Source organism: Oncorhynchus mykiss, chromosome 24, assembly GCF_013265735.2.
Source record: "Oncorhynchus mykiss isolate Arlee chromosome 24, USDA_OmykA_1.1, whole genome shotgun sequence".
Taxonomy (NCBI): Eukaryota; Metazoa; Chordata; class Actinopteri; order Salmoniformes; family Salmonidae; genus Oncorhynchus; species Oncorhynchus mykiss.
Window position 1 is genome coordinate 37,014,386 of NC_048588.1, and position 14,379 is coordinate 37,028,764.

At 51.4% G+C, this 14,379-nt stretch overlaps 1 protein-coding gene across 3 annotated transcripts in view; it reads left to right on the forward strand.

The window, feature by feature from the left end:
- LOC110503264 (ubiquitin carboxyl-terminal hydrolase 32) overlaps positions 1-14,379 on the forward strand; it is a 93,448-nt gene that overhangs the window by 28,513 nt on the left and 50,556 nt on the right. For all 3 annotated transcript variants that reach the window (XM_036961645.1, XM_036961646.1, XM_036961647.1), the window contains exons 7-13: positions 1,155-1,262; positions 6,663-6,778; positions 9,222-9,284; positions 13,034-13,117; positions 13,225-13,286; positions 13,463-13,565; positions 13,799-14,000. In XM_036961645.1, the coding sequence (XP_036817540.1) occupies positions 1,155-1,262; positions 6,663-6,778; positions 9,222-9,284; positions 13,034-13,117; positions 13,225-13,286; positions 13,463-13,565; positions 13,799-14,000 (738 nt within the window). The remainder of the gene's footprint in view (positions 1-1,154; positions 1,263-6,662; positions 6,779-9,221; positions 9,285-13,033; positions 13,118-13,224; positions 13,287-13,462; positions 13,566-13,798; positions 14,001-14,379) is intronic.

Genomic DNA, 14,379 nt, shown 5'->3' on the forward strand with positions numbered 1-14,379 from the left:
GGACCTGGTGCCCATGAACATTCAAACACTCACAAAACGATGTTTTAAATGCCATACTTGTACATATTGTGTATGGATTATTTGGTTGAGAAGCCCTTCTGATGGTCTCTCAACGTTTAGGACCATGTTGTTTGGGATTACGTACATTAAAGCCCAGATTTCTTTTGACCACAGAAGCCCCCCCGCACCACTGCTTGTGTTGTGAAAACACGGGGGTTTGTCCCAACCATACCGTCTGGGCTGGAAGTGGTGTCTTTTGTGCTAGCTATCGTTTTGCTTATAGCTGCATTGGTTAGCAGCTAACGGTTAGCAGCTAACGGTTAGCAGTTCCTAGGCCGTCATTGAAAATAAGAATTTGTTCTTAACTGACTTGCCTAGTAAAATAAAGATAATAACTTTTTTTAAATGTTTTAATGTAGCTGGCAGGCTAACTTGATTATAAGGGCAAACATGTCAACAATGACCTGAACAGGAGAATGTTGGCCATTTTTATTTGTGACTTTGTCACTTGTCTGTTGGCTGTGTTTTGGCGGCAATAGTAGCAGCTTAGTGACCTTCTGCTCTCTCTCACTCCACTGGCTTCCAGAGCGAGGCACAATGAAGGTCTTTCGAGTGGGCGGGTTTTAGTGTGAAGACACACCTCTCCCCAAGGCCAGCCCAGCGGCTATGTCTGGGCCCAAACCCCCATGTTTTCCTTCAAACAAACAAAAAAATGTATCTCACAACACGAGCAGTGGGGTTGGGTGGCGTTCTGTTTTGAAAAGTCATGTTATGAATGTCTAGCACTTTAAAAAAAAAAATATATATAACTAAACACCATGAATATTTAAAAGTTTCTGTCAGAATTTCTGTTTTACATATCAATCTGTGGTTCAATCTGTGGTTCAAATTCGTTAACATTTATGACTGTAAATGTGATCCCTGTGATCCGGTTGGACTAGTTCCATCTGTTTTTATTCAAGCCCTCACACAAAGATATTTCTCTTTTACAAAGATAAATTTTATAGTAGAACTTGGCTGATTGAGCATACTTGGCTAATTTAGCATACTTGGCTAATTTAGCATACTTGGCTAATTTAGCATACTTGGCTAATTTAGCATACTTGGCTAATTTAGCATACTTGGCATACTTGGCTTTTTATCTTGTTTTCCAGGTTTGTTTCATGCCTTTGATGAGAACCGGGACAATCACATCGACTTTAAGGAGATCTCCTGTGGCCTGTCTGCCTGTTGCCGGGGGCCCGTCGCCGAGAGGCAGAAATGTAAGAGCTGCTGTGTGATCTGTTCTCGTCGGTAGTGATTTCCCCAACCTATAAGGCTTCCTTTCACACATTATGGTGCATGTGAGTGGAAGAGAAGCAGAGAGGCAGAGCTTTTCCCCTGTGGATGTTTGTTCTCGTCTTCTTCTTATGTCGACTGCCTCTGAATAGTCATTAGTGTGTCATCTACCCTGTCGGCTAAATTATCGTCAGGCCTTAAAATTACATTTTCACTCTTGGAAATGACAGCAGATATTGGAATGTTAAGATCTAAGTAATGCAGACAACACGGAGGAATTGGGGCGGCAGGGTAGCCTAGTGGTTAGAGTGTAGAGGCGGCAGGGTAGCCTAGTGGTTAGAGTGTAGAGGCGGCAGGGTAGCCTAGTGGTTAGAGTGTAGAGGCGGCAGGGTAGCCTAGTGGTTAGAGTGTAGAGGCGGCAGGGTAGCCTAGTGGTTAGAGTGTAGAGGCGGCAGGGTAGCCTAGTGGTTAGAGTGTAGAGGCGGCAGGGTAGCCTAGTGGTTAGAGTGTAGAGGCGGCAGGGTAGCCTAGTGGTTAGAGTGTAGAGGCGGCAGGGTAGCCTAGTGGTTAGAGTGTAGAGGCGGCAGGGTAGCCTAGTGGTTAGAGTGTAGAGGCGTCAGGGTAGCCTAGTGGTTAGAGTGTAGAGGCGGCAGGGTAGCCTAGTGGTTAGAGTGTAGAGGCGGCAGGGTAGCCTAGTGGTTAGAGTGTAGAGGCGGCAGGGTAGCCTAGTGGTTAGAGTGTAGAGGCGGCAGGGTAGCCTAGTGGTTAGAGTGTAGAGGAGGCAGGGTAGCCTAGTGGTTAGAGTGTAGAGGCGGCAGGGTAGCCTAGTGGTTAGAGTGTAGAGGCGGCAGGGTAGCCTAGTGGTTAGAGTGTAGAGGCGGCAGGGTAGCCTAGTGGTTAGAGTGTAGAGGCGTCAGGGTAGCCTAGTGGTTAGAGTGTAGAGGCGGCAGGGTAGCCTAGTGGTTAGAGTGTAGAGGCGGCAGGGTAGCCTAGTGGTTAGAGTGTAGAGGCGGCAGGGTAGCCTAGTGGTTAGAGTGTAGAGGAGGCAGGGTAGCCTAGTGGTTAGAGTGTAGAGGTGGCAGGGTAGCCTAGTGGTTAGAGTGTAGAGGAGGCAGGGTAGCCTAGTGGTTAGAGTGTAGAGGCGGCAGGTAGCCTAGTGGTTAGAGTGTAGAGGTGGCAGGTAGCCTAGTGGTTAGAGTGTAGAGGCGGCAGGTAGCCTAGTGGTTAGAGTGTAGAGGCGGCAGGGTAGCCTAGTGGTTAGAGTGTAGAGGCGGCAGGGTAGCCTAGTGGTTAGAGTGTAGAGGCGGCAGGTAGCCTAGTGGTTAGAGTGTGGAGGCTGCAGGTAGCCTAGTGGTTAGAGTGTAGAGGCTGCAGGTTGCCTAGTGGTTAGAGTGTAGAGGCGGCAGGGTAGCCTAGTGGTTAGAGTGTAGAGGCGGCAGGTAGCCTAGTGGTTAGAGTGTAGAGGCGGCAGGGTAGCCTAGTGGTTAGAGTGTAGAGGCGGCAGGTAGCCTAGTGGTTAGCTAGTGGTTAGAGTGTAGAGGCGGCAGGGTAGCCTAGTGGTTAGAGTGTGGAGGCTGCAGGTAGCCTAGTGGTTAGAGTGTAGAGGCTGCAGGTAGCCTAGTGGTTAGAGTGTAGAGGTGGCAGTTAGCCTAGTGGTTAGAGTGTGGAGGCTGCAGGTAGCCTAGTGGTTAGAGTGTAGAGGCGGCAGGTAGCCTAGTGGTTAGAGTGTAGAGGTGGCAGGTAGCCTAGTGGTTAGAGTGTGGAGGAGGCAGGGTAGCCTAGTGGTTAGAGTGTAGAGGAGGCAGGGTAGCCTAGTGGTTAGAGTGTAGAGGAGGCAGGGTAGCCTAGTGGTTAGAGTGTAGAGGCTGCAGGTAGCCTAGTGGTTAGAGTGTAGGTACGGCAGGTAGCCTAGTGGTTAGAGTGTAGAGGTGGCAGGTAGCCTAGTGGTTAGAGTGTAGAGGCGGCAGGGTAGCCTAGTGGTTAGAGTGTAGAGGCGGCAGGTAGCCTAGTGGTTAGAGTGTGGAGGCTGCAGGTAGCCTAGTGGTTAGAGTGTAGAGGCTGCAGGTTGCCTAGTGGTTAGAGTGTAGAGGCGGCAGGGTAGCCTAGTGGTTAGAGTGTAGAGGTGGCAGGTAGCCTAGTGGTTAGAGTGTAGAGGCGGCAGGGTAGCCTAGTGGTTAGAGTGTAGAGGCGGCAGGTAGCCTAGTGGTTAGCTAGTGGTTAGAGTGTAGAGGCGGCAGGGTAGCCTAGTGGTTAGAGTGTAGAGGCGGCAGGTAGCCTAGTGGTTAGAGTGTGGAGGCTGCAGGTAGCCTAGTGGTTAGAGTGTAGAGGCTGCAGGTAGCCTAGTGGTTAGAGTGTAGAGGCGGCAGGGTAGCCTAGTGGTTAGAGTGTAGAGGCGGCAGGGTAGCCTAGTGGTTAGAGTGTAGAGGCGTCAGGGTAGCCTAGTGGTTAGAGTGTAGAGGCGGCAGGGTAGCCTAGTGGTTAGAGTGTAGAGGCGGCAGGTAGCCTAGTGGTTAGAGTGTAGAGGCGGCAGGGTAGCCTAGTGGTTAGAGTGTAGAGGCGGCAGGTAGCCTAGTGGTTAGCTAGTGGTTAGAGTGTAGAGGCGGCAGGGTAGCCTAGTGGTTAGAGTGTGGAGGCTGCAGGTAGCCTAGTGGTTAGAGTGTAGAGGCTGCAGGTAGCCTAGTGGTTAGAGTGTAGAGGTGGCAGTTAGCCTAGTGGTTAGAGTGTGGAGGCTGCAGGTAGCCTAGTGGTTAGAGTGTAGAGGCGGCAGGTAGCCTAGTGGTTAGAGTGTAGAGGTGGCAGGTAGCCTAGTGGTTAGAGTGTGGAGGAGGCAGGGTAGCCTAGTGGTTAGAGTGTAGAGGAGGCAGGGTAGCCTAGTGGTTAGAGTGTAGAGGAGGCAGGGTAGCCTAGTGGTTAGAGTGTAGAGGCTGCAGGTAGCCTAGTGGTTAGAGTGTAGGTACGGCAGGTAGCCTAGTGGTTAGAGTGTAGAGGTGGCAGGTAGCCTAGTGGTTAGAGTGTAGAGGCGGCAGGGTAGCCTAGTGGTTAGAGTGTAGAGGCGGCAGGTAGCCTAGTGGTTAGAGTGTGGAGGCTGCAGGTAGCCTAGTGGTTAGAGTGTAGAGGCTGCAGGTTGCCTAGTGGTTAGAGTGTAGAGGCGGCAGGGTAGCCTAGTGGTTAGAGTGTAGAGGTGGCAGGTAGCCTAGTGGTTAGAGTGTAGAGGCGGCAGGGTAGCCTAGTGGTTAGAGTGTAGAGGCGGCAGGTAGCCTAGTGGTTAGCTAGTGGTTAGAGTGTAGAGGCGGCAGGGTAGCCTAGTGGTTAGAGTGTAGAGGCGGCAGGTAGCCTAGTGGTTAGAGTGTGGAGGCTGCAGGTAGCCTAGTGGTTAGAGTGTAGAGGCTGCAGGTAGCCTAGTGGTTAGAGTGTAGAGGTGGCAGTTAGCCTAGTGGTTAGAGTGTGGAGGCTGCAGGTAGCCTAGTGGTTAGAGTGTAGAGGCGGCAGGTAGCCTAGTGGTTAGAGTGTAGAGGTCGCAGGTAGCCTAGTGGTTAGAGTGTGGAGGAGGCAGGGTAGCCTAGTGGTTAGAGTGTAGAGGAGGCAGGGTAGCCTAGTGGTTAGAGTGTAGAGGAGGCAGGGTAGCCTAGTGGTTAGAGTGTAGAGGCTGCAGGTAGCCTAGTGGTTAGAGTGTAGGTACGGCAGGTAGCCTAGTGGTTAGAGTGTAGAGGTGGCAGGTAGCCTAGTGGTTAGAGTGTGGAGGCTGCAGGTAGCCTAGTGGTTAGAGTGTAGAGGCTGAAGGTAGCCTAGTGGTTAGAGTGTAGAGGTGGCAGGTAGCCTAGTGGTTAGAGTGTAGAGGCTGCAGGTAGCCTAGTGGTTAGAGTGTAGAGGCTGCAGGTAGCCTAGTGGTTAGAGTGTGGAGGCTGCAGGTAGCCTAGTGGTTAGAGTGTAGAGGCTGCAGGGTAGCCTAGTGGTTAGAATGTAGAGGAGGCAGGTAACCTAGTGGTTAGAGTGTAGAGGCTGCAGGTAGCCTACTGGTTAGAGTGTAGAGGAGGCAGGTAGCCTAGTGGTAGAGTGTGGAGGCTGCAGGTAGCCTAGTGGTTAGAGTGTAGAGGCGGCAGGGTAGCCTAGTGGTTAGAGTGTAGAGGAGGCAGGGTAGCCTAGTGGTTAGAGTGTAGAGGCTGCAGGTAGCCTAGTGGTTAGAGTGTAGAGGCGGCAGGGTAGCCTAGTGGTTAGAGTGTAGAGGCGGCAGGGTAGCCTAGTGGTTAGAGTGTAGAGGCGGCAGGGTAGCCTAGTGGTTAGAGTGTAGAGGAGGCAGGGTAGCCTAGTGGTTAGAGTGTAGAGGCTGCAGGTAGCCTAGTGGTTAGAGTGTAGAGGAGGCAGGGTAGCCTAGTGGTTAGAGTGTAGAGGAGGCAGGGTAGCCTAGTGGTTAGAGTGTAGAGGTGGTAGGGTAGCCTAGTGGTTAGAGTGTAGAGGCGACAGGGTAGCCTAGTGGTTATAGTGTAGAGGCGGCAGGGTAGCCTAGTGGTTAGAGTGTAGAGGCGGCAGGGTAGCCTAGTGGTTAGAGTGTAGAGGCGGCAGGGTAGCCTAGTGGTTAGAGTGTAGAGGCGGCAGGGTAGCCTAGTGGTTAGAGTGTAGAGGTGGCAGGGTAGCCTAGTGGTTAGAGTGTAGAGGTGGCAGGGTAGCCTAGTGGTTAGAGTGTAGAGGCGGCAGGGTAGCCTAGTGGTTAGAGTGTAGAGGCGGCAGGGTAGCCTAGTGGTTAGAGTGTAGAGGCGGCAGGGTAACCTAGTGGTTAGAGCGTAGAGGAGGCAGGGTAGCCTAGTGGTTAGAGTGTAGAGGCGTCAGGGTAGCCTAGTGGTTAGAGTGTAGAGGCGGCAGGGTAGCCTAGTGGTTAGAGTGTAGAGGCGGCAGGGTAGCCTAGTGGTTAGAGTGTAGAGGCGGCAGGGTAGCCTAGTGGTTAGAGTGTAGAGGCGGCAGGGTAGCCTAGTGGTTAGAGCGTAGAGGAGGCAGGGTAGCCTAGTGGTTAGAGTGTAGAGGCGTCAGGGTAGCCTAGTGGTTAGAGTGTAGAGGCGGCAGGGTAGCCTAGTGGTTAGAGCGTAGAGGAGGCAGGGTAGCCTAGTGGTTAGAGCGTTGGACTAGTAACCGAAAGGTCCTCTTTGTGATGTCACAAAGCTTAGATTTTTGTCTTCTCACATCTCCATGAACAAACAAACTGGGCAACGGTCGCTAATGTCTTGGGACGAAGACACCAGCAGAAACATATTTTTCTGGTGTATTTGTTAAAATACGATCAAATCAGAGATTACTTCGAAGGATCTCTAGGTTTGGTCCGAGGTAGACTTAGTCACCATGCTGACTCAGTTGGTGAATATCTTTCTGTGTTCCCTTCTTTCTTGTTTCCCCAGTTTGTTTCAAAGTGTTTGATGTGGACCGGGACGGGGTTCTGTCTCGAGACGAAATCCATGAAATGGTGGTCGCACTCCTGGAGGTGTGGAAAGACAATCGCACACACACACTCCCTGTGAGTACTGGTAGTCACACACACACACCCCCTGTGAGTACTGGTAGTCACACACACACACCCCCTGTGAGTACTGGTAGTCAAACACACACACCCCCTGTGAGTACTGGTAGTCAAACACACACTCCCCGTGAGTACTGGTAGTCACACACACTCCCCGTAAGTACTGGTAGTCACACACACACTCCCCTGTGAGCACTGGTAATCATACACACTCCCCGTGAGTACTGGTAGTCACACACACACTCCCCGTGAGTACTGGTAGTCACACACACACTCCCTGTGAGTAAAGGTAGCCACACACACACTCCCCTTGAGTACTGGTAGTCACACACACACTCCCCGTGAGCACTGGTAGTCACACACACACTCCCCGTGAGCACTGGTAGTCACACACACACTCCCCGTGAGTACTGGTAGTCACACACACACTCCCCGTGAGTACTGGTAGTCACACACACACTCCCCGTGAGTACTGGTAGTCACACACACACTCCCCGTGAGTACTGGTAGTCACACACACACTCCCTGTGAGTACTGGTAGTCACACACACACTCCCCGTGAGTACTGGTAGTCACACACACACTCCCCGTGAGTACTGGTAGTCACACACACACACTCCCCGTGAGTACTGGTAGTCACACACACACACTCCCCGTGCACACACTCCCCGTGAGTACTGGTAGTCACACACACACTCCCCGTGAGTACTGGTAGTCACACACACACTCCCCGTGAGTACTGGTAGTCACACACACACTCCCTGTGAGTACTGGTAGTCACACACACACTCCCTGTGAGTACTGGTAATTACACACACACTCTCCGTGAGTACTGGTAATTACACACACACTCTCCGTGAGTACTGGTAATTACACACACACTCTCCGTGAGTACTGGTAATTACACACACACTCCCCGTGAGTACTGGTAGTCATACACACTCCCTGTGAGTACTGGTAGTCACACACACACTCCCTGTGAGTACTGGTAGTCACACACACACTCCCCGTGAGTACTGGTAGTCACACACACACTCCCTGTGAGTACTGGTAGTCACACACACACTCCCTGTGAGTACTGGTAGTCACACACACACTCCCTGTGAGTACTGGTAGTCACACACACACTCCCTGTGAGTCCTGGTAGTCACACACGCTTCCCGTGAGTACTGGTAGTCACACACGCTCCCCGTGAGTACTGGTAGTCACACACACACTCCCTGTGAGTACTGGTAGTCACACACACACTCCCTGTGAGTCCTGGTAGTCACACACACACTCCCTGTGAGTCCTGGTAGTCACACACACTCCCTGTGAGTCCTGGTAGTCACACACGCTTCCCGTGAGTCCTGGTAGTCACACACGCTTCCCGTGAGTACTGGTAGTCACACACGCTCCCTGTGAGTACTGGTAGTCACACACACTCCCCGTGAGTACTGGTAGTCACACACGCTCCCTGTGAGTACTGGTGGACACTTGGTTTTGGTTGTATCCACATTTTCATACCGTCCTTCTCTCATCCCGGAATTTATGGTATTACTGGCATAGCACACAAGGGGGCGCTAAAAACGCAAGAAAAGCCCATTGCGCCTCTTTTACCAGAATACCCAACAAAATTCACACAAACGAATAGTGAAATCAAATAAACGCTGTTAGCTAAATGCTAACGAGCTAAAACAAACTAACTAATTGCAAAGATGGGCACATCCAGCTCTTTAAAGTTATACAAGCATAGCTAGCAGCTAACCTGATGGTTATTTTTGTCGTGTGGACATCCACAAACGAAAGTGAATGAGAGAAATTAGTGCAAATGAACTAAGTTGTGATGCTTTTCTGAAGGAAGAGCAGCATGTGTACACAGAGCAGGGGAGGGTGAGGAGGAGGAGGGAGCACGCAGGAGGAAGAAACGCTACAGGGGGAAAGATAACTCATCCAGAGCTCTTGGTCTTTTTCTGGTAGAAAGCCATTCTAAGATATCTATCTGATGGTAAACATGTAGTATTGAATTGTACACGAGTGTAACTTCATCACAACAGAGAGACTCTCCTCTGTGGATTCACCAGCTCCCACTTCTTCCCCCTTGTGATATTTACAAACAAACACGTTGACTGGCTCAACTGTTCCGGGGAACTACGGTGAGCTTCATAATTTAAAATAATGTGACACATGAAATTAAGATCTTTATCTCCTAACGTATTGCCTGCAGGTTTGAACTTAAATAAGTAGCTATAAATATTCACATTTTCAACTAAATAAGTTTTGCCGGTATCCCGTGGATTTTTTCCAAATACCTCGGTATTAGTTATACTCCTAAGCCTGGTGGACACACAGACACACTCCCTCGAAGTACTGCTGGGATACAGGCTAAACGGCTAGTGTGTTGGAGGTGGTTGGGTTTGATACGTGACCTCAGTTTTGATTCTTGTTGTCCTGTTTTCAGGAGCTGCTCACCAACGTGTCGGACATAGTGGAGGGAATCCTGAAGATGCACGACACGACAAAGGTGAGACTCTTCTAGGAGATATATCAGGTGTTTATGGGGTGGCAGGTAGCCTAGTGGTTAGAGTGGAGGGACGGCAGGTAGCCTAGTGGTTAGAGTGTAGGGACGGCAGGTTGCCTAGTGGTTAGATTGTAGAGGTGGCAGGTAGCCTAGTGGTTAGAGTGTAGGGACGGCAGGTTGCCTAGTGGTTAGAGTGTAGGGACGGCAGGTAGCCTAGTGGTTAGAGTGTAGAGGAGGCAGGTAGCCTAGTGGTTAGAGTGTAGGGACGGCAGGTTGCCTAGTGGTTAGAGTGTAGGGACGGCAGGTAGCCTAGTGGTTAGAGTGTAGAGGAGGCAGGTAGCCTAGTGGTTAGAGTGTAGAGGAGGCAGGTAGCCTAGTGGTTAGAGTGTAGAGGAGGCAGGTAGCCTAGTGGTTAGAGTGTAGAGGTGGCAGGTAGCCTAGTGGTTAGAGTGTAGGGACGGCAGGTTGCCTAGTGGTTAGAGTGTAGAGGTGGCAGGTAGCCTAGTGGTTAGAGTGGAGGGACGGCAGGTAGCCTAGTGGTTAGAGTGTAGGGACGGCAGGTAGCCTAGTGGTTAGAGTGTAGGTACGGCAGGTAGCCTAGTGGTTAGAGTGTAGGTACGGCAGGTAGCCTAGTGGTTAGAGTGTAGGTACGGCAGGTAGCCTAGTGGTTAGAGTGTAGAGGTGGCAGGTAGCCTAGTGGTTAGAGTGTAGGGACGGCAGGTAGCCTAGTGGTTAGAGTGTAGGGACGGCAGGTAGCCTAGTGGTTAGAGTGTAGAGACGGCAGGTAGCCTAGTGGTTAGAGTGTAGGGACGGCAGGTTGCCTAGTGGTTAGAGTGTAGAGGTGGCAGGTAGCCTAGTGGTTAGAGTGTAGGGACGGCAGGTTGCCTAGTGGTTAGAGTGAAGGGACGGCAGGTAGCCTAGTGGTTAGAGTGTAGAGGAGGCAGGTAGCCTAGTGGTTAGAGTGTAGGGACGGCAGGTTGCCTAGTGGTTAGAGTGTAGGGACGGCAGGTAGCCTAGTGGTTAGAGTGTAGAGGAGGCAGGTAGCCTAGTGGTTAGAGTGTAGGGACGGCAGGTTGCCTAGTGGTTAGAGTGTAGGGACGGCAGGTAGCCTAGTGGTTAGAGTGTAGAGGAGGCAGGTAGCCTAGTGGTTAGAGTGTAGAGGAGGCAGGTAGCCTAGTGGTTAGAGTGTAGAGGAGGCAGGTAGCCTAGTGGTTAGAGTGTAGAGGAGGCAGGTAGCCTAGTGGTTAGAGTGTAGAGGTGGCAGGTAGCCTAGTGGTTAGAGTGTAGGGACGGCAGGTTGCCTAGTGGTTAGAGTGTAGAGGTGGCAGGTAGCCTAGTGGTTAGAGTGGAGGGACGGCAGGTAGCCTAGTGGTTAGAGTGTAGGGACGGCAGGTAGCCTAGTGGTTAGAGTGTAGGTACGGCAGGTAGCCTAGTGGTTAGAGTGTAGGTACGGCAGGTAGCTTAGTGGTTAGAGTGTAGGTACGGCAGGTAGCCTAGTGGTTAGAGTGTAGAGGTGGCAGGTAGCCTAGTGGTTAGAGTGTAGGTACGGCAGGTAGCCTAGTGGTTAGAGTGTAGGGACGGCAGGTAGCCTAGTGGTTAGAGTGTAGGTACGGCAGGTAGCCTAGTGGTTAGAGTGTAGGGACGGCAGGTAGCCTAGTGGTTAGAGTGTAGGTACGGCAGGTAGCCTAGTGGTTAGAGTGTAGGGACGGCAGGTAGCCTAGTGGTTAGAGTGTAGGTACGGCAGGTAGCCTAGTGGTTAGAGTGTAGAGGAGGCAGGTAGCCTAGTGGTTAGAGTGTAGGGACGGCAGGTAGCCTAGTGGTTAGAGTGTAGGTACGGTAGGTAGCCTAGTGGTTAGAGTGTAGGGACGGCAGGTAGCCTAGTGGTTAGAGTGTAGAGGTGGCAGGTAGCCTAGTGGTTAGAGTGTAGGGACGGCAGGTTGCCTAGTGGTTAGAGTGTAGAGGTGGCAGGTAGCCTAGTGGTTAGAGTGGAGGGACGGCAGGTAGCCTAGTGGTTAGAGTGTAGGGACGGCAGGTAGCCTAGTGGTTAGAGTGTAGGTACGGCAGGTAGCCTAGTGGTTAGAGTGTAGGTACGGCAGGTAGCCTAGTGGTTAGAGTGTAGGTACGGCAGGTAGCCTAGTGGTTAGAGTGTAGAGGTGGCAGGTAGCCTAGTGGTTAGAGTGTAGGGACGGCAGGTAGCCTAGTGGTTAGAGTGTAGGGACGGCAGGTAGCCTAGTGGTTAGAGTGTAGAGACGGCAGGTAGCCTAGTGGTTAGAGTGTAGGGACGGCAGGTTGCCTAGTGGTTAGAGTGTAGAGGTGGCAGGTAGCCTAGTGGTTAGAGTGTAGGGACGGCAGGTTGCCTAGTGGTTAGAGTGAAGGGACGGCAGGTAGCCTAGTGGTTAGAGTGTAGAGGAGGCAGGTAGCCTAGTGGTTAGAGTGTAGGGACGGCAGGTTGCCTAGTGGTTAGAGTGTAGGGACGGCAGGTAGCCTAGTGGTTAGAGTGTAGAGGAGGCAGGTAGCCTAGTGGTTAGAGTGTAGGGACGGCAGGTTGCCTAGTGGTTAGAGTGTAGGGACGGCAGGTAGCCTAGTGGTTAGAGTGTAGAGGAGGCAGGTAGCCTAGTGGTTAGAGTGTAGAGGAGGCAGGTAGCCTAGTGGTTAGAGTGTAGAGGAGGCAGGTAGCCTAGTGGTTAGAGTGTAGAGGAGGCAGGTAGCCTAGTGGTTAGAGTGTAGAGGTGGCAGGTAGCCTAGTGGTTAGAGTGTAGGGACGGCAGGTTGCCTAGTGGTTAGAGTGTAGAGGTGGCAGGTAGCCTAGTGGTTAGAGTGGAGGGACGGCAGGTAGCCTAGTGGTTAGAGTGTAGGGACGGCAGGTAGCCTAGTGGTTAGAGTGTAGGTACGGCAGGTAGCCTAGTGGTTAGCGTGTAGGTACGGCAGGTAGCTTAGTGGTTAGAGTGTAGGTACGGCAGGTAGCCTAGTGGTTAGAGTGTAGAGGTGGCAGGTAGCCTAGTGGTTAGAGTGTAGGTACGGCAGGTAGCCTAGTGGTTAGAGTGTAGGGACGGCAGGTAGCCTAGTGGTTAGAGTGTAGGTACGGCAGGTAGCCTAGTGGTTAGAGTGTAGGGACGGCAGGTAGCCTAGTGGTTAGAGTGTAGGTACGGCAGGTAGCCTAGTGGTTAGAGTGTAGGGACGGCAGGTAGCCTAGTGGTTAGAGTGTAGGTACGGCAGGTAGCCTAGTGGTTAGAGTGTAGAGGAGGCAGGTAGCCTAGTGGTTAGAGTGTAGGGACGGCAGGTAGCCTAGTGGTTAGAGTGTAGGTACGGTAGGTAGCCTAGTGGTTAGAGTGTAGGGACGGCAGGTAGCCTAGTGGTTAGAGTGTAGGTACGGCAGGTAGCCTAGTGGTTAGAGTGTAGGTACGGCAGGTAGCCTAGTGGTTAGAGTGTAGGGACGGCAGGTAGCCTAGTGGTTAGAGTGTAGGTACGGCAGGTAGCCTAGTGGTTAGAGCGTTGGGCCAGTAACCGAAAGGTTGCTGGATCGAATCCCCGAGCTGACAAGGCCATTGTTCCCCGGTAGGCCGTCAATGTAAATAAGAATTTGTTATTAACTGACTTGCCTAGTTAAATAAATAAAACATGTAATCTTGTTTTTATGTCTCTAATGTGGTTGGGACTATAATTCTCATAATGCGACTGCTGTCCACTGACATTTAGTCCTTGTTGTATTTGACCCTAACCTTTGACTTAACCTTTGACCCCCGCACACACAGCTGGGTCACCTGACCCTAGAGGACTACCAAATATGGAGTGTGAAGAGCGCTTTGGCCAACGAGTTCCTCAACCTGCTGTTCCAGGTCAGAAAACACACACACACACACACACATTAATTTTGTGGTTTGTTCCAGGTGTGTGTGTGTGTGTCTCTGTTTTGTAGTTGACTTTCTGTGTGTGTTTTCTGCAGGTGTCCCACATTGTCCTGGGCCTTCGGCCTGCTACTCCTGAAGAGGAGGGACAAATCATCAGGTATAAACATCTCCCGATGAACTCTTGTGTTGTACACCTCTACACTTTTTAAAGCTCTGCAATCTCGTGTATGTGTGTGTGTGTGTGTGTGTGTGTGTGTGTGTGTGTGTGTGTGTGTGTGTGTGTGTGTGTGTGTGTGTGTGTGTGTGTGTGTGTGTGTGTGTGTGTGTGTTCAGGGGGTGGCTGGACAGAGAGGCCAGACGTGGGCTTCAGCCTGGTGAGAACAGGTTCCTCATCTCCAGCCAGTGGTGGACGCTCTGGAAGGACCATGTCAGATATGTGAGTGGAAGTCCAAATCTGTGTCCCAAATGACACCAGGGCCCGTAGGGTCAAAAGTAGTGCACTACATAGGGATAGGGTGCCAAGTGCACCACATAGGGATAGGGTGCCAAGTGCCCTACGTAGAGAGTGGGGTGTCGTTTGGGAAGCCTAACTTAAGTTGAAGAGCAGAATATGATAATCACAACACACCAAGGTTACTGACCATCCTCTCCTCTCCTCTCTCTCCCCAGGACCACAAGTCCATCCTGATGGATCAGCCCTCTGTCCTCTCCTCTCTGAGGAATCCTCAGGCCTCTGCCACCGTCGAGCCTGCCCCCCTGGAGCCAGGGGTAGGTGAAGGTCTGGGGGTCCCCAGCCCAGCCAGCCCCACAGAGGAGAGGTCTCCTGATGCTGTGTTCAGCGTCTCTGAAGCCACAGAGACACAAAGCACAGGTCAGTGACCGGACTGGCCACTAGGGAGCGCTGTGCACAATGTTACAACCTCAGATGGGTTATAACTGTTTATTATGTATTTATTAACTACGTATCAATTAATGATTTACTGTTTTTATAAAATAGTTTTAACCTTTTACATCCCCTCTAAGGGTACTTGAACCTGACTGAACAGTGTTCCTGTACTTGAACCTGACTGTAAAGTGTTCCTGTACTTGAACCTGACTGTAAAGTGTTCCTGTACTTGAACTTGACTGTAAAGTGTTCCTGTACTTGAACCTGACTGTACTTGAACCTGACTGTAAAGTGTTCCTGTACTTGAACCTGACTGTACTTGAACCTGACTGTAAAGTGTTCCTGTACTTGAACTTGACTGTAA